The 20,237-nt window shown below is 48.4% G+C and overlaps 2 protein-coding genes and 2 long non-coding RNA genes across 6 annotated transcripts in view; 2 read left to right on the top strand and 2 right to left on the bottom strand.

The window, feature by feature from the left end:
• Positions 1 to 1,546: 1,546 nt before the first annotated feature.
• LOC121672050 lies at positions 1,547 to 2,257 on the top strand. The gene is made up of 2 exons (XR_006018747.1): positions 1,547 to 1,794; positions 1,957 to 2,257. It is a non-coding gene; the product is annotated as an uncharacterized LOC121672050 (long non-coding RNA).
• Positions 2,258 to 2,384: 127 nt separating this feature from the next.
• On the bottom strand, positions 2,385 to 5,397 carry HOXA2 (homeobox A2). The gene is made up of 2 exons (XM_042044471.1): positions 4,151 to 5,397; positions 2,385 to 3,480 (listed from the first exon to the last, which is right to left on the bottom strand). Exons 1-2 carry the CDS (start codon positions 4,530 to 4,532, stop codon positions 2,726 to 2,728), a joined length of 1,137 nt encoding a protein of 378 aa, XP_041900405.1. The 5' UTR covers positions 4,533 to 5,397; the 3' UTR covers positions 2,385 to 2,725.
• Positions 5,398 to 8,838: 3,441 nt separating this feature from the next.
• The window catches only part of HOXA3 (homeobox A3), a 46,331-nt gene continuing 34,932 nt past the window's right edge, over positions 8,839 to 20,237 (bottom strand). Inside the window, exons 1-3 of one of the 3 annotated variants that reach the window (XM_042044469.1) lie at positions 13,232 to 15,792; positions 11,982 to 12,570; positions 8,839 to 10,508 (exon numbers count right to left, since the gene is read on the bottom strand). In XM_042044469.1, the coding sequence (XP_041900403.1) occupies positions 9,739 to 10,508; positions 11,982 to 12,453 (1,242 nt within the window). In that variant the 5' untranslated portion in view covers positions 12,454 to 12,570; positions 13,232 to 15,792 and the 3' untranslated portion in view covers positions 8,839 to 9,738. Of the gene's footprint in view, positions 10,509 to 11,981; positions 12,571 to 13,231; positions 15,793 to 20,237 lie in introns of those variants that run through there. The other 2 variants (XR_006018746.1, XM_042044470.1) reach the window with 2 other exon arrangements.
• Positions 18,047 to 19,954, top strand: LOC121672051. The gene is made up of 2 exons (XR_006018748.1): positions 18,047 to 18,849; positions 19,058 to 19,954. It is a non-coding gene; the product is annotated as an uncharacterized LOC121672051 (long non-coding RNA).

Below are 20,237 nucleotides of genomic sequence, written 5' to 3'. Positions count from 1 at the left end.
CTGCGCCAATTTTGGCTATGGTTACAGCTGTAAACACATTTATTTCATTCTTGTAAACCAGATAAGTACTGCATAAAGCAGAGAGAAAAGACAGGCGATTAGGACTCTTTACTAATAAAAGGGCTGACATCTTCTCAGTGCTTTTTCAGTCAGCCAAGAAAAAAAAAAATTAATACAAGAAGATCCCTTTTACCCGTAAATTCCGATGAATCACTTTTCTTATAGCCTCCAGCATTCTGAAATCCTTTTTTCTCTGCCTTTTTGGTGCCATTGTCTCTTGTTGCATTGTCTCTCTGGCGGGGCTTTCGGTTTTTGCTGCCCGTTCTAAGCATGGGGGCAACATCATGAGAAGGGTCGGAGCAGAGGGGGAACACACACCAAACCCTCCCTCCCCCGCGGCCAGGCGAGGGGGAGCTACTGCCGCTTCCCCCCGCCCTCAGGCCATCTCGACCCCTCCGCGCCCCTCCGCGGCTTCGCTCCGCGTTTCCTGCCACGGGACTGAGGCTAAGGAGGCGATCCCGGCTGTTTAGGCTTTTCCGTGGGAGTGTGCCCCCGCTGTGGCCCCAGGGTTCAGTCGGAGCCTCGGAGGCGGCTCCTACTTACTGAATTCCCCCATTTATTTAAATGGAGTTTGCGAGAATTTTAAACCTTGTAACACATTTCCTTTTTATTTTTCTTTTTTTTTTTTCTTTTTGTTTGATGTTTCTGGTTTCTGATTGGGGTTTGGGGGGGTTGTTTTATTGTCTGGGGTTTCTTTTAGTTCGTTTTGCTTTGGTTTTCTTTAAGCGTTGTCAGCATCCGGAAATCTGGGCACAAAAGAAACCCCAACCCTTACATGCACATTGCGGTCCAATTTAACGCAGTGGCAGAGGAGTGAAAATGCCGGTGAGGCTGCTCGCTTTCCGCAGGGACATGGCTGGAGCAGAGGGAAGGAGAACCGAGGCCGAGGTTTCACCGCGCCCGCAACTCAGCCAAGCTGTTGTTTTAAAAGAGCAATAAAAGTGAATTATGACTAAACGCCTTCTCACTTAATGGTTTTAGACGGGGATCCCCAGCCCCGGCAAATACGTAAGAGGATTTTTATTTGTGCATGTGTTCCTGCAATTGATCTCTTTGATGACATTCTCATTCATAGAAAGAGTTTGATTTATGACTTTCGGAAGAATTGCGTTCAGCCCTTCCAGCTATAACCCACGCATCCCAGCTCCACAACGTGTTACAGGGCTGGGAGACAACACTCCTCGCATGGACGGACAGCAGAGCCCCGCTCACAAACCTCCACCCAAGCCCCACTCGCCTGTGTAATGTAACCACACACACTCACTCGGACCCACACGCACGCAAGGAGCCGCGAACGTACCCGCCCGGGATCCCCCGGCCCCGGAGCAGCAGAGCCCCGCTGGCATCTGTTGCTCGCTTTTAGCCCGAAGGACGGGGCTCACCCTCTGCTTTGGGGTTCGGCAACGCCGGGTGGCAGGCAATTTGGTGGAGATTTCTGAAAGCCCGTCTTTGCTGCCTCCAGCAGAAGAGGGGGGGGCGAGGATAATGTAACTTTAAAGTCAGAGTTTCCCCTTTTCGTTATCAGTCTCGTCTCGCAAGAAGGTTTACACAGGAAAATATCTTCGGGTCTGCCCCCGCACCGCCCCCGAAAAGTATGGAGTGGAGGGGCTGGTTCCTCCCTAGATACTTTTTCTTCCCCCTGCGTTTCTCCCACCCTTTTGATTTCACAGGCACTAACTTCTCCATTTCCTCTCCTCCTAGGGCTGATTTCTTGGATTGCTCAGCACGTGAGAGGTAACCAACCACATTCTTTGTGAGCTATGATATTTTTTAAGACACGTTTTCTGAAAAATCTTGCTGGCTGCTAAGCACTACTTTTTAGAAAAACAGGATTTTTTTTTTTTTTAAAAAGGAACAAAAAACAACAAAACAACGCCTTTTCTTTCGTTCATGTAGCAAGCTGGTTTCTGCAGGAGACGCTTATCCTACTGAGTCTCTCTTACGTTCTGCCTGTAACAGAGAAAGTCCTCGTTCATGCTTTTGTTACAGCTCACCACTTCCAAGCTTTGTATCCTCACGGAGATAAGATGCCACATTTATATATTAAAAGGAACAAATCTCCATCAAACCCGTGAACGATTTTAATTTCTTTAGTCTGTTTTTCTTTCCCTTGTGAGTACCCTTACAATAAAGAAAACGAACGAGTTTTCCTCTCTAATGAATGTCCTAAATTGCCAAAAGGGCAATTGCTCGTTGTTAGAACACTGAATTTTGTTTATTGGCAAATTAGTAGTGGAAGAGATGGGGAGAGATGCCCGTCATGTTATCCATCTTGAAAGCAGAGAGAAAGAGAGGAGAAAGAGAAAGAAAAAAGAGAAAGCTCCTTGTAGCAAACAAGAATTTATTCTACCAAAAATACTTATGACAACGCATCCTAATGTAATACAAAAATAAAAAGAAAGTGAAGATACATTCCTATACGATCACTTTCTTACAGACCTCATATATTGCTTTCATAGAAGGACCTAGAATGTGGCTAGGTTAAAATTGAACACAACTAAAACTTCAAAAGAAACGGCAAAATGGCATATCAGAGGGAAGTAACAAACAGAAAATACTGAAGAGGGAAGGGAGGGGGAAAATAAAATTAATTCACTGGGGGGAAAAAAATAAAGAAGAATAAGGAGGAGAAAGCAGGACCCTTGGAGAGGATGTCTTTAATTTCTTAGTAATTCAGATGCTGCAAGTCAATTGTGGTGAGTGTGTCTGTAAAAAAGTCAAAACTGTCAGCAGAGATATCTACAGGACTGTCCAGAGATCCTGGCAAACTGGGGGAAACTGCATCTGAAAGCTGTAGGCAGGAATCTGTGGAGAAAACGTTAAAGTCCTGTAAAGAAGGGACATCTAGGGCCTCAGGACTGTCATTGTTCAGGCCAGCTGCACAGTTCTGGGCCATTGTTGAGAGGCAGTTTTGAACAGTGGGTGACTGATGTTGAAAATGTTTCAGATTTTTCTCATTGCTCGTTAAAGGCGAAACGGGGAAAGTTTGGGATTCGCCATTGTGCGCATTCTGCGCCTGCTGCTGGGAGAGGGCATTCTGCTGGAAAGCGTAGCCTTCCCGCTCCAGGAGAGCGCCGGAGACGTTGCTGAGGGCTTGCTCGAAGAGGGATTTCTCCTCCTCCTCCTCTTCCTCTTCCTCCACCGCTTTTTCAGGGTCCTCGAGGTTCTTAAATTTCCCCTCGCTGTTTTGATTCTCCTTGCACTGGGTCTGTCTCTTGTGCTTCATCCTCCTGTTCTGGAACCAGACTTTGACTTGTCTCTCAGTCAGATCCAGCAAGGCTGCAATCTCAACCCTCCTTGGTCTACAGAGATACTTGTTGAAATGAAATTCTTTCTCTAGCTCCAAAAGCTGGGTGTTGGTGTAAGCCGTCCTCAGGCGCCTAGATCCACCGCTACCGCTATCGGGGATTTCAAGGGGGTCTGTTAAAAAAGAAAGAAAAAAAAAAAAGAAAAACACCACCACCACACGCACCCCAAAGCATCACAGCCAGAGCAGTGAAAGCAAAGACACACGGACACACACACAAAACAAAATGCACGGATTGAATTTCAGCACCCCAGCACATCGCATCCCGGGGGGGTGGAGGGAGTGCTCTCTCTGCATGTATATGTCTATATCTATATGTCCATATACCATAAAATAGCAACTGCAACAAAATGGCCGCCTTTGGATGCAGTAAACCCATTGTGTTGCACTGCTGAGCGCCCGGTGCTGCGTGCCCCTCGGCCACCTCTGCCAAATCGCTGCCTCCAGCTCCCCAACCTCCCCACACCAGAGCAAACTTTATATTAACCATACCGCAATTTATAATTAATGCATCAGCTGCTTAGCTGAGCGGGAGCAATCTATCACTCTTCATTACTGTCAAATATCCTAACTCTAGGACGGCGAGACAAGAGAGGTCAGCTCCAACTCAAATAAATCATCCCGCATTAGGCAAGTTTGGGGAAAGTTTGGGTTTCCATCGAGCCCCGCCAGCTCCGTCCTTCCCGCCCGCCCGCCCTCCGCCTCGTCCCCCCGCGAAGCCGGGGGGATGCGGGGAGCCAAAATAGCGGCCCGGCGGGGCTGGCGGCACGTCTTTGGACTGACCTTTGTGGCTGAGGCAGGCAGGTCCAGCGGCTGAGGCGGAGGCCGAGGCGGGCGGCAGCGCGGATCGCTTGGACGCCTTTTTCTCTTTCATCCAGGGGTACTCCGGGGGCGGCGGGGCGCCGGCGGGGCCCGGGCTGCTGCTGCGGCCGCGGGGGCTCGCCTTGGGGCGACCGCCGCCGCTGTGGCGAGGGTGGCTGCCGGGGTTCAGGCTGGGGATGGTCTGCTCGAAAGGAGGAGGAATCAGTGTCGAGTGTGAAAGCGTCGAGTTCTTGATTGATGAACTTTGAAATGTATCACCGACAGGGGGAAAAGATGTCAGGCACTCAGCAAGCGATGGCTGGCTATTGATAAAACCGATCTCTCGCTCAAATGCGAAATTCATGGCCTTCAACTGGCAGCCCCCGCGGAGAAAAAGTTCCCTCGGATTCAGGGGGCTCGGGGGGAGGGGAAGGCCCAGGAAAAAGGAGAGAGAGGAGAAAAAAATATAGCATAGAAGATCGCTGGTGGGGTGTTTTTTTTCTAATTCACTGATTACAGCCGTATGGGGACCGTGCTACTATTAAACTATTGAATTCATGGAGACAAGGTTGAAATTGGACCGAATTGGCTGTCACATGATTGCCTCTGCCCAATGACAATTTGGGCTTTAATCAAAAGAAGCCACTGTCTGTTTGATTGATCCAAAAAAGTCGGGAAGGAACGCCTCATTGGGGGCCAGAAAGGCTTTATTTACACTTTTTTTAAAAGGGGAAATGATATCTCGAGTATCTATCCCCTTGGCGTCCTAATCCGAAATGATCGGGGGTGGGGAGGAGGGTGCGTGTGCGTGGATATGTTTGTGTGAGAGGCTGCGAATGTGTGTGTGTGTGTGTGTGTGGCTGCTTGTCCTGCAGCCTGCTGCCTTCCTTGCATCCACCCGCACACTCTTCTCTCATTGTTTGGGACTGTCAGGAAAACGCTTTGCACCTCACAAATCATTTAAGCACCTCAATCTGACGCCTTGAGTCATTAACAAAGTAATCCATTAATCTTCAAAGTTTTGACACCGTCAGGCCCCCGCATAAGAAGTTGCACCCAGGCAGGAGTCTGAAGCACTGGGTCTTGATTTTTTCTTAGGAATAGCACTTCCTCCAAAACTAGTTTCTCCTTCCCGACTCAGCCTCAATGAGCTCCTTTGTATTTTTTGTTTGTTTATTTGTTTGGCTTTGTGTTCTTGTTCGATTTTTTTCTTTCTTTTTTCCTTTTTTCCTCTTTTCCTCCTTTTATTTTTCTTTTCTTTTTTTTTTTTTTTTTTTTTTTTTTTGGTGGCTATCGGGTGTACAGTACGGAGAACAATTGGTCGCCGGTGCTGAGCCATTGTTTATCAGGATCTTCCTCAGCAACCTTACTTCGAGGGGAAGAGTCACATAGGCAGCAGCCCTGGAGCTTCATGACTTCCCTCTCCAGTTGGCTTCCCGGGATTGGACCGTAAAACATAACCCTAGGAGAACATCTCTGGGCGAGCCAAATCGCGAGGCTGCAAACGAGTCTGGCTGTTGGCTCTTAAAAAAAAGTATATATCCCGTGCATTAGCTTGCAAACGATACTCCCGTCTGCTGGCATAATTTGCTTAGTAACCGTAGTAGGCTGGGTCTGGTGAGTATTTTCGATTACCAGGAAATATATGGGCTGGTAGCGGTTTTGTTTTCTAGGGGCCAGACAGAGCGAAAATGCTGCGAGGTTATGACTTGAGAGACGGCACTCGCCTCCGATGCTTGGCTCTTGCCGCCGCTGCCTCCAGTCACCCCCGCCAGGTCGAGGCAAGTCCCGAATTTGGATGCTTTTGGCATAATTTTCCAACTATACTGAGGCGACAGGGAGAGCGATGACAATGATGGCCACAATCACCAACCGGATGAATCCTATGGTCACAGCCGCCCTAGACAGCCCGGTTGGGGCTTGTTTGCCCGCAGAGACCGGGGTGCACGGCGGGGTGGGGTGCTCCGGGGGCCGGGGGGAAGGCGCTTCCCAGCCGCTCTCTGCATCGTCCAGGAGCCAGGAGCCATCGCCAGCGCGATGAGGTGCCGTCTCGCTTTATTTTCGGAGTTGCCAAAGAGGGGTCGGCAACCGTCTTCGTAATTATATTTAAAAAAAAAAAAAAAAAGACGGGGAAAAAAAATAGAGAACAAGACCCCAAGCGCTCAGTGGATCAGTCTTCGTCCAGTCTGCAGGAAGTGCATTTTAAAAATCGGTTTTAAGTTAATGCACCCACAAGATGTAGCATATCTGCGAAGGCATTGGAGAGAGGGGGAGGGGAGGGGCCGGGAGGCTTTAAATGGGCTTTTTGGTGGTTGCTTGTTTAAATAAAATATAGAACGAGACTTGTCATTTAATCCCTCGAAAGGGATGCCTTACAAATATCGATGCTGTTGGAAAATGCAAGGGGTTTAATTTTCTTGCTTTTAGTCCAAACAAAGCTCTGGTGGTGTCTGCCCGCGATCAATCTTGGCCGCCAAAAGGTTTGACAGCTACTGGCCCTTAAGAACACATTTAAAGCTTCTTGCTCTTTCCAAGATCAAATGTGGCCGTGAAAAGAGGCAGAGCAAGAAACGCAAGTAAACAAGGAAAAAAGCTGCTTTTAAAATATTCTGGCAGAGGACTGGGCTGCTTGTGGGAAAAGTCCGGTTTTATTTTGCTTCTTGGTGCCTACGTTGGGGTCGGGCTTTTCTTTTTCTTTTCTCTGATTTCTTTTTTTCCCCTCTGGAAAATATTGGGATTAACAGCAGGATGACAAATAATAAAGAGAGAGGTCTGGATTTTAACCAGGCTTTGTGAGTAAAACCTGTGTGGGTGTCTCTATTCTGCACATTTGTTTCTTGTGGTCAGTCTAATACAAAAACCACCTGGAACAAAACCTTTGCAGAGAGGACGCGAAATTCTTGGGAAAATCAATTACTGCTGCCTCCAGGGGGATCTTTTAATCGGACGAATCTTAAATGCAAAATTACAAATTCTTATTTGCAACCTACAGGCTCTGAAGAGAGGATTGAATACGGTTTATGGAAAGAAGAGGGGAAAATCCCCTGTATTTTTCTTTCTTCAGGGTGGGAGGGGAGTAAAACGCCAACTTCCTTCCATTTGAACATTTTTCTAAATGTAATTCGTGGTGCTAAAGGAACCACACAGTAAGTATCGTGACTATACCGTTACCTTTTGTTGTATCTAACCTAACTGATCCGAGAGGTGGGGGGGCGGCTTGAATTTTATACGGGCGCTCCTTTGAAACGAGCATTGTCTTGCAATGTTGCAAAAATGGTTCCTTCGCCTACAAAAATAATAATCAGTCGTCGGTCTGTATTGGGTAATAATCAGGTTTCAGTGAAAAATATTAGCCTACATAGCCTTTCCTTCCACGGTTACATGTCTATATATACAATAAACAGCACGGCATAAATCTATTTGCTATCCTTTTCTTTGACTGGGCATGCTTTATCTATTTATGCAGAAAAGCTCTGTATAGATTCACGGGTGCATGACAACGTTTCAGCATCAGGCAAGGATGGTTCTGGGAACAAAGTAAAGCCCAAAGATTAATAATATTTCAGCATGAGACCAAAATGGCGACAATTTTTTTTCTGGGCTCTAAAAGATACAGATGGTGAACAGCGTGCGTTATTATCTACACAGCATAGGAATATGTCTTTATAAACGTGCAGGGGTATATTTTACCTAGTCTATTAAGGTCCGTTTTGATTTATCTTTCAAGTTTCAATCTAAAACTTACAGACATTTTGCCTGAAAGGAATAAAAACCGGATTTTAGCGCAAGCTTGTGGGTTTCTACGTTCTACCTCGAGCCAATTCGGACCGGAGACCCCTACGGGTGCCCGTTTGGGGCCGGGACCGTCGCCCTTCTACAGTACCGTGTCCCCCCCTCCGACACAAGCACCCACACACACATCCACACCACCCCCGCGGGAAGAAACGGAGCACAAGGCTCCCCTCCCCCACACCTTCAGGCTGCCGTGGGAGGAAAGGCGGCTCAGCAAGAATGAAACAAGCCCCAGTAAAATATAAAAAAATATTAATTCGGGGGGGAAACATAGGGAAAGGAAAAGGTAAAATCCACTTCTTAAAGGAAAAGGGGAAAACGGCGCGGGTAGCGGGTGGAAGGAGCAGCGGTGCGCGCATCCACCCCCCCCACCAGCGCATTCGCGGCTCGGCCAGACCCTGCTCTGCCACCCTGCTCCCCAGTGCTGAGGGGCTCCGCAGCCCCCGCCGCCCGGCTCAGGGCGCCAGCCCAGCGCCCGGGAGGCCCCTCCGCACCCACGCGGGCCTTTATCCTGCGCTCCGGTGCCGTGTGCTTCACACACACGCTGGGACGCCCACACCCTCGGCTGTCCTCCCGGCGCTGCTCCGCGGGGAGGGGGCGATCCGCGCCCGCCGGGCACCGCGCAGCGGGTGCGGGAGGAGGCGGCCGCCGCGGGCCCTGAAACCTCCCCTGCTGGAAGAAAGGAAAAAAAAACAGAGCGAGAGAGAGAGAGGAAAAGAAAAATCTCTCTCCCTGCCTATGAAATGCTGAAAAGGCATCGCGGGGCCCTTCGGGTGGGCGAGCAGATCCTAGTGTAAGTTTATAGACGGGTTTCCTAGCTCCCCACGTCATGAAGGGCTCTTCATTCCCCTCCGCTGCGAAGAACATGTTCTTAACTCTTTATTATTCAGAATAAAAACTTTATTTTTTTTTTCCAGAACGTGAGCAGCAAGGAATGTATAACTTTCAAAACAAATCTAGCCTTTTCAGCTTCACACACTTTTTGCCTAGCTGGATGTCACAAGCATAAAATATTCAAACCGTGATCTTTTTTCCCAGATTTTATTGCATCGTCATCATCATTATTATCACTATTTTTAATAAAAGGAGTTAATAGTTTCCTTTCAAATGATATTTCTAACGCGTGCCGATATGCCATCTAATATATGGCCTCCTGAATATTCAGGGTACAGATTTTTTAATATATATATAAATATGAACAAATGGGGATAAATAAAATTTTAAACACTTAGATTATTCAATGTTTGCGAAAAAAAAATATAAATAAATCTGAATGTTCACCAGCATACACACATTGAAAGACTTACACGTATCAATAATTGTCCAGGGAGTCCCTGTCCAAGCGCTTTTGATGTCTTTCTTGCTATTTAAAAGAAGTGCAATAAAAAAAATTGCTTCCCCGTGGGATCAATCATGTACGAACAAATTCACATTTAAGAATTCCTTTTATAGAAAATTTGTTCATATACCCTGTTTTGATAAAAGTGTAGAAGGTAAAGTATAAAGCCTCTGCATACTCCCAAAGTGAGACACAAGGCTACAGTTCAAGAAGATAAATATCCACTAGTGAAACTATAGAGCAATTCAAGCAACAAATATTGCTACGTCACATAAACTAGAAAACGCTTTTACGAAAGGAAACAAAACAAACCAAAACGAACAAAAGAAACGAGAAGGGAAGGGGAGGGCACATGTTGGGGAGAGGAGAGAGAAGGGAAGGGATGAGTACTTTCCAAAACTTGGGGGCTTGGTGTGTTCCTCTTAGTGACTCCTGTCTCTTACAGATGAGTGAGTTTGGGCGCTTCCTGAATTCTTCCCTGAGAAGGATGGTGAGCAGTAAGGTCTGTGTATGTTGGATGTGGATCACAAGGTCCATGGTGGTGATTGTTGGCCATTGGCCCAGCCCCGCTGTAGTCCATGTTGGCAGAGGGAGGATGAGGGAGATGAGTTAGACCAAAGATGGAAGGCCCAGAATTGGTCATGGTCTCCACGTAGTTGCCCCCTACATAGACGGGGCTTCCCTGTATATGTGGATTCCCATAACCGTTGCCTTGAAGAGGATGAGTATCATATTCAGGTGTCACAGCTGCTGTCCCCGTGTATCTCTTTTGAGGAGGTGGGCAGTTATTAAGAGGAGCAGTATACGATGCAGGGATGCCATAGGTGTTTTGATGAGGCTTGTTAAATGGTGGAGGCGACTGGGGCTCGTAGGGGACACTGTTTACTAAAGAATGCATAGAGTTTAGATATCCCCCAGCAGCTGGAGGGACAGGGCTTCTGCTTGGGGACTGTCCTCCTGAAGAGGTCATCATACCCTTGCCCTTCTGATCCTTTTTGTATTTCATTCTGCGGTTTTGAAACCAGATTTTGATCTGTCTTTCTGTGAGATTGAGCAAATTAGCCATTTCTACCCTTCGTGGCCTGCAAAGGTACCTATTGAAGTGGAACTCCTTTTCCAGTTCTACCAGCTGGGCACTTGTGTAAGCTGTACGGGCTCGCTTAGAGGAGGCTTGCCCTGGAGGGCTTTTATCACCAGCACAACTCTCACCTATGTAAATCACACAAAGAACACAATCAGCATGGCGAACCTACACATGGCAACACGAGAAAATGGCCAACAACACCAGCGCCTGGAGAGTTTGGCTCCCAAAGGCAAGATGGATGCCCATGCGTGCAGCGAGTCCTCCCCCATGGCGCGAGCTCAGTCGCGCCAAACTACAAGACTCAGAAGACTTCCTTCACCTCGTTAATGTCACTATATGACTACACGTGCTTCCCTTAAGAGTGACAGCATGCAACACGTCTTGAGCTTGGTGTAGAGGAGCAAGGAGGGTTCAGGGAAACACAGTGAGGTTTACAAACTCTGAAGGTGAACTTGTGGCTCTGCTGACATAGTGGGACCAGGGTCTTCAAAAACTAGCTGTTCTCTATTGCTGTAAAGACCTAAAACCCTCTTTTCTGAAAACCCATGTATGTATATATATACATCAGCTACAAATACCTGAAAGTTAGGTATCCACAATATAAAATTTTAACAAATAAATATAGAACTGTCAGTATAATGGTTTTTATCATATCAAATATATAGCGTAATATAAGCAGATGGTAGTGATTGGGAAGAATAATATATATAAAGAAGAACATACAGTACCTAGGCTTGCATATAGGCATGGAGATATATTTAAATGTTGCTGCTTTTTAATAAAATAAATACATCATATGGAAGACTGTAAACAGCAGTGTTACCACAGCTTTAAAAAGCAGACTGGCAGAACACATGCTAAAGTTTTGAACTCTATTTCCAAGGCACATTTAAGTGAAAAAGAAGTCAGAATAAGCCCAACTTCTGGGCATTGGAGCTAGCACTGGTGTTATCAGTTTGGGTTTCCTTGAGTAATAAAAGCATTGATATACACTTCCATCCCTCAAATAATGTTTTATGGCCTGAAGTTTATAGCACTCCAGAATCACTTTTGTTTACCAGGCTTGTAACTTTGCCAATCAGCTTATTAAAATAGGAAGAGGTTCTGACTGCATGCAGGGCATTGATCCTGCCTGCACATGATTATGAGCTATTTTATTCCCGTTACACTTCAGCAGAGATAGGTCACTGTCTTATTAATCTAACAGCACCATGCCAACAAAGTACTCGGGACAAGCCTCTGGCTTGAGGCCTGGGCTGCTCCGCACTGACATGATTTACTGAAGGGGGGATTACCTAGGAAATATGATAGATGCTGGAGGGCACAAGTGGTTCTGCCACTAGGAAGCAAAGTCAATTCAGACCCATTCTGCAAGGCTGGGAAAGTTTTGCATGGGGTGTTTTTTACACTGAGCTCCTCTCAGTGAATAAGCTGAGTGATGGCAAGCCCGTTCCAAAAGTTTCATGGGGTCAACTCAGAGGGTAAAAAAACCCCCATCCTCCCCTCCCTAAAGTGAAGGTGGGTACGACAGCCCTCCTCCCCACAGGATGCATAGTCAGCCCAGAAATACCCAGGGAGAAGGGGAACACATTTCATACCTGAACTGGAACTGCTGTTTTTCTGCTTTGTGTTTTGCCGAGACTCTTTCATCCACGGGAATATCTGTTTGGACACGGTGGGTGAGTTAAGAGCTGGGCTCTTGGTGGGGTTGGCCGGGGCAGGGTTGCTGCTGGCATTTTGAGATGGTGAGGTGGAGGACGGAGGTGGAGGTTGTGACTGCTGGGCTGGAGGTGGCTGCGGTGGAGCCTGTGGGTCAGCGAGGCTGGGGGGCTGGAGAGTCTGGCTGGGGAGGGTCCTCATGCAACTCTCACTGATGTCATTGGCCTTGTGGTGGGACACAGAGCTGCCGGGGGACTGGAGGGAGCACGCGGGGCGGTGGTACTCAGTTTCCACAAGTGATGAAGATGGAGGATATTGTTGCTGACTCACATTATAAGTGAAACCATTTGCTCCTTGGTAGGGGTAGGCACCATAGATTGCAGAGCTGTCGTAGTAGGTCGCTTTTTGCATTTCGTTGTTTCCCAATATTTATTTCGCAAACTGACAGGGTCTTGACACCCTTGGAGAATAACATTGGCACCCCTCTGTCACGTGGCGCTCTTCCTCCAATGGCCTCTCCGGGCAGACCTGGGGTGTGGGGAGAGCAGAGCAGGGTGAAGAAATGGTACAAATCCATCTTACTTTCAATAGCTAAGTGACATGAAAGCCATAAAAGAAAAAGTGGTCAGCAATATTTAGCAGCATGACTTGGCCTCAGGCGTGGAGCATTTCGATATAAAAGCTGCCTGGACTTACTGGCATCTACAAATATGTGCTTTGCTGCACTGGGATAGGGGCTTTCTAGGTTTGGTTTTTTTTTTATTATTTCTTTCTTCTTAAGGAACAGAGCAAGAGGGTTGATCATTTGTCACCAAGAGGCTGTTTTAATACCGGTTTCAGAGATAAGGGTGATCGAGGAATCAGTAATGCGAAGGGGCTGGGCTGTTACTTTAGTCCAACTCTAAGATCAAACCCTCTCCTTTAACCAGCGTTGTTTTATTTTTAGCCGTTCTCCCCTGGTTAAGGCTCTTCATACAACTTCAAAGAAATATATGAGATGGTTCCCGTCTACGTGTGGCAGGGGGCAGGAGCGGGGTAGAAAGGTTTCCTAGGAAGGGATATTTAAACACCCCGAACCCAAGTGATGGATTTTGGCTTGTCTGTGAAACGCTCGATAGGAAAATAAACAAAGCCGGCACCTTCTCCCCTCCGTGCCCGCACACCACCCCGAGCCGCCCAGGTCACGCACCCTGGCAGCAGCGGTTTCTGCCCGGGCGAGCCCCGCCCGCCGCCCGCAGCGGCTACCTCTCGGTCCCGGAACTCGGCTTGGGCCACCCCACGGAGCCCCCGAGCCTGCCTCCCACTCGTGAGTGGGTCTGGAGCCTCAACTGAACCCGGTGCCGCGCAAAGCCCCTTCAGCGGGACCAGCAGGGGCGGTCGTCGGTTTGGTTTTTTCAGCAGTTGTTTTCAAGACACTAACTTTTCGTGGAATCAGCCAGATCCTACCTGTTAAAACATGATGGATTGGGGGAAAAAAACACACCAGAAACCTGAAAAACCAGCGTTCATCTCCATGACCACGGCTTGAACTTTCCTTCCAACTTAGCGATAATAGGTTCTGTCTTGGAAACTGCTATGTAATTTGATGTATGAGGGTCACTTGGCTGGGGAGAGGGTGGACACAAACTCAGAGAATGCTTCTCCTGCCCGGGCGAATCCCTTCCCCCGCCCCTCCCCTTTTTTTTTTTTGTCACCCATCCTCCTTTCTTTCTGGGATTCCCACTCACCCATTTAAAGTCTACTTCGTCACCTGCCTGAAAATAACCAATTAAAGAATTGCCCATATTAATGAGAGAGGAGACCTGTGCGTAACCTCCGATCCAGGAGGTATTTCCACACGCACTCACATTGTTCTCCGAAATTGAAGTGTGTTACTCACCGTCCCCCTACCCCCTCGCTGGCAAATAACCACGTCTTTTCAGATCAGAAGAGCCTCTTTTCTTTTACCACTTTCCTTGTACTTAAGCAGCTGGATATTTCCCCCCCAAAACATCTAACGAGGACAAATGCTTAGGGGCGAAAAGCCTTACACAACACATGCACCAAACGAGCTCATTCTACGCCTTTCAAGTTATACAAGTTCTTAGAAAACTGTATTCCCTTTGTTAGATCGTAACAAAATGAAGGTAACACACCTACAGCAGGGCGGTTACCCTGTTATTGCACTAATCAAGCTCTTGGGATGCTATTAAGCTAATAAGCCGATGGAGATCTGAGGCGCACAAACAATTTCCAGCTCCTCGCCTCTCCTTCCCTGTGCTATCGAGGCCTGGTGTGATTTTTCTCAATTCCTTTGAAAGAGAGACGATAGACACCACTACCAGAGGAGAAGGAGGAAACAATCAGCCAGGGGTGATTTCACAAAGGCACCCGCCTTTCATGACCGCGACACCAAACATTTCACCTTCCTTCGGCTGCTGCGAAGTTTTGTAGCGCTGGCAGGACGGGCAGCGTGGAGCGAGGATTCGGGGTGGCTGCTCCCGTAGCTGCCGGCCTGCAGACAATAGGCAACTTTACTTGGAAGGCAAAATATTATTGGAGCCTCGGCCGTCTGCCAGCAAGTAAAAAAAAAAAAAATCAGATCCCGAGTTCGGGTTCGCCGAGTTAATCACTTCCTACAAAGTTATAGAGGAGCGAGGGTAACCTGAGGAACGCCCGGTCATTCCAGGAGAAAGTGGGAATAGCGGGATTAAGAGCGATAACGATCACGATAGCGTCCTAACGGGAGAGGGGAGAGGAGGTGGGTTTACCACCCCAGCCGGTGCCTGGGATGGGAAGAGCTCTCCTCTCCCCTTCGAAGACAAAAAGACAGGTCTTACAAACACACATGGGCCCCCAATCTTTCCAATGCCTGTTTTATCGGCTCCATCTCGTTTTGTGCAGTACACAGCTCTGCACTTTACCAACTTCTCTCCCCCCAACCCAGACAGCCCAGAGACAGCAGATGAAAGTTGCTTGGGGAGGCAAGTCCGCTTGGTTTCCCCCACTCACCACTTCAGCTCTCTCCCACCCTCTGCTTCCCTGTGCTTCCCCCCTTCCCAAGCACACCAGGTATTTGTCCTGTAACTCCCAACCGAGCCCCAAACTCTGACTCTAGGACGAAAAACCAGGCAGCCCCCCTGAAAGATTTCCTGAAAGATAAAGACAAAGTTGAGAGAAGGTGGGGGGTGGGGGGAAGAGAGGAGAGAGAGCTGCCTGAACACGAAGTGTAAGGGTATCAGTCACTGCCTGGAAGGAAGCCCCAGCTTGTGAACTCTTCTTGAACCGACATTTAAGTCTACGGTCATAAATCACTGGGACATAAACTCCGCCATTCACGACTGATAGCAGCGTATTTGTGGCCTGCTTACCTTAACTTCTGACGACTGAGGCGGAAGCCAGCATGCTCGCTCTCTCTCTCTCTCTTTTTTTTTTTTTTTTTGCAGGCGACACAACCCAGAGAGCAGGGGCTGTCTGCCCCAGCTCGATCCCTGTGGCCGCGGGGTGGGCACCGGCTCAGCTCATCCGCACCCGGCACCCCCCGGCCGGGAGGGGCGAGTCCTGCTCCGCACAGGATGGGGTCGGTGGCTCCGGACACCCGCCTACCCCGCTCCCCTGGCACTTCAGGCTGCGCACCCTACCCCGAGCCGGTCCCCGGCGTACCGGGCTCCCCCTGTGCGGGGCACGGAGAACGGGGTTGTTTCCCAGGGCTGCTCTGGGAAGGGAAGAAGAGAGAGGAAAGGAGGAGGGGGGGGGGAGTGGAGGGGGGGAAAAAAGGAAAAAACCAAAAAAACTCTACCACTACTCGTGCCTCCCCCCCTGGGGAAGCATGGGGCAGGGTGGGGGCTGGGGAGGGAGCGCAGGAGCACGGCAGTGAAGGAGTGCGGCCCCCCCGCACCCGGGCGTCACCGAAGCCCAGGAAAATTATGCTAATGAAGACAAACGGCGCTCACAAAGGGTCGTTCTCACCAGCCTCCAGGGTGCTGCTGTGGGGGGTTGAGTTTGTCCCTCTTACCGATGGGCCTGGGGGGCAGCTGCAGAATAGCCCCTCTGCCTCTCCCCACGGCCGGGAGCCCCGCACAGCCCCGGCTGAGTCCCGGGGAGGGGAGCAAAGCCCGGAGAGCCGGGGCTGGGTCCGGAGGGCCAACCGAAGCCCACCAGGATCCCCGCTCTGGGCAATGCTTTCAGAGCCACGCTGGAAATCATTAGAGTTACTAATTATTAACTCATGCATGCGTGAGCGCACACACACACAGATGTACACACAGACACCCCCTGCCCCCCTCAAATATCCCCAGCGCCCGGGACGGGCACAGAGGCGCTCACACACAGACATGTGCTGCACAGACGGGTCGGGGTGCCCGCAGCACCCCGTGGGGACGCGTGGGCGGGAGCCCCGCGTGGACGCGGGCCCGGGGCCTCTCAGTTCGCCTTCTCCTTCTTTCCGCGGCACAGCTGGGGAAGGCGCTCGCCTCTTTCCTCAGCGCCACGGGGTTTGGGGGTGGTGGTGTCCCCCCAGTTTCCTGCAACAGAAACACGGCAGCGACCGTGCAAACGAGAACTTAAACAAAGTTGCAGACCCTGCCCGTCTGGCAGACGGTAACGGGGCTGTGGGCTCCGTGCATTAAGCAGAGCCTGCGAATAAAATCTAGGTGTAAATTTGACGTTACTTCGTTAATTAAGGCATTATAAATATAACTAGTCCGTTTAAAGCACGAGGGAACCCAGCGTCATCTTTAAATACAAACAAAGCGAGGGGGAAGCGAGAAATAAAAAGCACTATAAGGCTGGGGTGGCCTCTTACGCATACCAATGGTTTTTGTCATTTATGGCTATGCAAGATTTATGACTTCGTGCACCAAAGCTGTAAACAGAGCACTAAAACAGAAAACACTTGCTCCTTATGGCATAAGTGAGAAGGCACCACATGAAAGGGGAAGCGGCCAGCGTAGGAGGAGAGAAGAGGCAAAAATCCTTCGTATGCGTTTTGCTTCAAACAATCCTGTGAATGTTGCTTTGGAAGGAAAAAAAAAAAAAACCAACAAAAACTCTTTTTAGTCAATAATCAACCCCACACTTTCTTCTGAAACTGCTGATCTGCCATTCGCCCACTTGCCCGGCCAAATACTGAGAGGCAGCGCTGCGCCCCGACGGAGCCCCCCGGACCGGCGAGGAGGATTTGGACAGGGAGGGAAAAGATGGGGACTGCCGAAACCTACGAACACCGTGGAGCCTGCCGGGTTTGGGGATCCCCGCCGAAAGCTGGACGAGTTTTTCCTGAGAGGGCGTTTCAACTTGGGAACCATCTCCAGCGGGATATTCTGACTAAATGTCTGTATTTAAGAACGGGGAACGGGAAGCGGGGGGAGGTTTTTTAGAAATGAAAGGATATGTAAGGACTTCAATTGTGAGAACCGAAGTGGTTCATAGGAATATTGAAGTGTTTCTTCCATTCATCTTACTGCCTGCAAAGAGTATTTTGCGAGATTTCTCCAATTAGTCCCATTTCCCCACGCCCCCTCTCTCCCCAAAGAGGTAATTTTAAACATGAGAAGATGATTATTTTTTTAAATGTCTCCTATGATGTCGGGATAAGTGTCCCAACGCACAGATCCCCGCTGCTTTTATCTGTCTTTCCCTCCCAGAGGCCGAATATTTTCTTTCTGCTCCATTCCGCTGAGAGAGATAGGGCTTAGCTCGGGGAGGGACGGGCAGTGTTTGGGGCTGATTTCTGAGTCAGAAATGACTGCCTTTTCTCCCCGAAGAGTCCCACTCTGTGGCACTCCCTCCCCTCCCTCCCCCCACCTCCCCCGAATTACTATTTTCCGAATAAAATAATGCCTGTAAAGCGCCTTGTCCTTGGATGCCCCGAAATGGAAGCAGGCAGCACCATAATTCAAGGCTGGTTCTGGGGGATCTCTTAGGGATGAAATAGCAAGGCAGGGAGTTGAGGGAGAAGTGGGACAATTCTGGAAGTGGTCCCTGTCCAAGTCGTTAGAGTGTAAGAAGGGGATATCAACTGAATTAGAGAAGGACTGGACAATCGAAGCAAGCCGTGGTCAATCTAAATTTTTGTTTATATTTTCTAACACTAGAGAGGCGATGCACTCTTTGCTATTTGCTCAACAGACTGAAGTTATTTACATAACTCGCCGAAATCCCCCTCTCCTCCAGAACTCTTCTTTTTACTCTAGAGCAGGACTGTATTATTTATGAGCATTTTAACTGGGTCAATATGCATCCAAACTGGGTCATAAATCAGAGGAAAGGCTGCCAAGTAATTTAGCTGCAATTAAAGCTTGGATTTTATTTTTGAGGCACGTTTTGGCCCATTTCAAAATACGGCAATGCCAGTCTTGCCTTTTAGACATACAGATGGGAGCGAAAGAGCTCTCCTTCCCTTGTTGAAGAGAGAAACACCATGCTTCAGCATGGCGAGAAGGGGAAATAAAATTTATTTGGGTCAGTTCTGCTTTGAGAGCGGCTTTAAAGAGCAGGAAAATGTGAGACCATCCCAAACATAACCCCGAAGGTCTCTGCAGAATGGCCGCGAATATCTCCAAGTGGAAATAACCTTTTTTTTGGTGCTCTCAGCGGAGTTTTTATCATCGGCCACTTTTCTTCTTCTTTCCCTCTCTTTCTGACCCCTTAGAAGACGAGCAATTACAAACAGCGTGTAACTGGACAGAAAATGGTTCAACAGGAATAGGCGAGAGGCATGGAGCGACCTGGAGGAAAGCGAGTCCCTGTGCTCCAACATTTCCCAATGCCGGGGCACACCAGGGAAATAGGGTTTCATATAGCATTTTGCTCTCTTTGGATAGCAAGGTAATCTTTCATTTTTGTCATTTAAAGTACGTCCTTCATACATATCTATTCATTCATATTGATAAGTATATGCAAATACTTACATATTTATATATATGGATATATATATATATTTATGTAAGCGACGGCATGGATATGGATTTAGGACTAGTATATGCTCTCCTAGAAGATACTTTCCACTCCTCTCCTTTTTATTCTCTCCATCCAGATCCCCATTCAGAGAGACAGAATAAACCCCCACATTTTCAAGACTGATTTATTGTTAGAAGCCGTGGCTGGCTCTTGGTTCAGCTCCTTCTCACCACGGAGAAATAAAAAGGAGCGCCTTGGCTCATTTGGGAAGGGGAAGCTTTGCCATAGAGCTGAGCACTCATGCAGCGCTCTTCGCACAATAAACAAAGTACCACTAAAGCATCATAAATAAAATGGCAGCACGATCGCACAGTCATCGATTTACGGAGCGGCAGCGGCCGAACAAACACCCATGAAACAACAACCATCGCCGCACACTCGAGCACGACCCCGACCGAGGAGCATCACACACCCCCCACATCGTTTTCTCCGACTTGCTCTAATACATAAATAAATAAACACACAAACACACAGAGAAAACAATAGAATAAAATTAAGGGGGAAAATATTCAAACACGACAATAAGAGAGGCTTCCTATCTCTAGCCGGTCATAAATAATGGTAAGATGGCAATCGAGGGGCTGTAGCAGAGGCAGCTGGCCATCAACAGCAGTGTGGGATCTCTATGGAGAAAAATAAATAAAGAAGCAAACTCTCCCTGCTCAGCTCGCTGCGAGGGTAGAGTTGAATATTTACCACAGCAAATTGAAACAAAGGGGGAAGCAGCCTGGCTCCGGGTGCACACACACCCGCACGCACACACACGCACTCACTCCAGCCCCTGCTACTGACCTTTGCCTCGAACAGCAATAACTCACCACATAAATGAACAATCAACGGAAATACCTTAAAATAAAATCCATCCTTTCTAACGAAGCATTTCGTCCTCTCGACTCGACAATAACCTTTCCATAAGGAACGAAAGCTGTCAGCGAAATAGCCAGCTCTTGTGGGGACGGTGATGGGGGCAGGAGAAAAAAAAAAAAAATAATAGAAAGCAGTGCTTGCTCTGAACAGAAACTGGAAAAGCGTAATCGCAGACGGAGCCAGACCGGGTCTCCACTCCAAATGCCACAATAATGCGCTGTATTATGTGCTCACGTGGTCATACGTCAACTTAAATCCTTTTATTTGAAATAGGGAATCATTGAAGGAACAGGGTTTCTTAGCGCGAGCCTTCGCTTTTTAAAGCCTTAACCCAATATGTTAAAGAAGAGTTTTAAGGGAGGGGAAAAAAAATCTAAGAGATGCAGATG

Source organism: Corvus kubaryi, unplaced genomic scaffold, assembly GCF_017639235.1.
Source record: "Corvus kubaryi isolate FWS band 111438036 unplaced genomic scaffold, C.kubaryi_AGA036_p1.0 37398, whole genome shotgun sequence".
NCBI classification, from domain to species: Eukaryota; Metazoa; Chordata; class Aves; order Passeriformes; family Corvidae; genus Corvus; species Corvus kubaryi.
The sequence above is the reverse complement of the archived record's forward strand: the minus strand, read 5'-3'. Positions and strand labels throughout refer to the sequence as shown.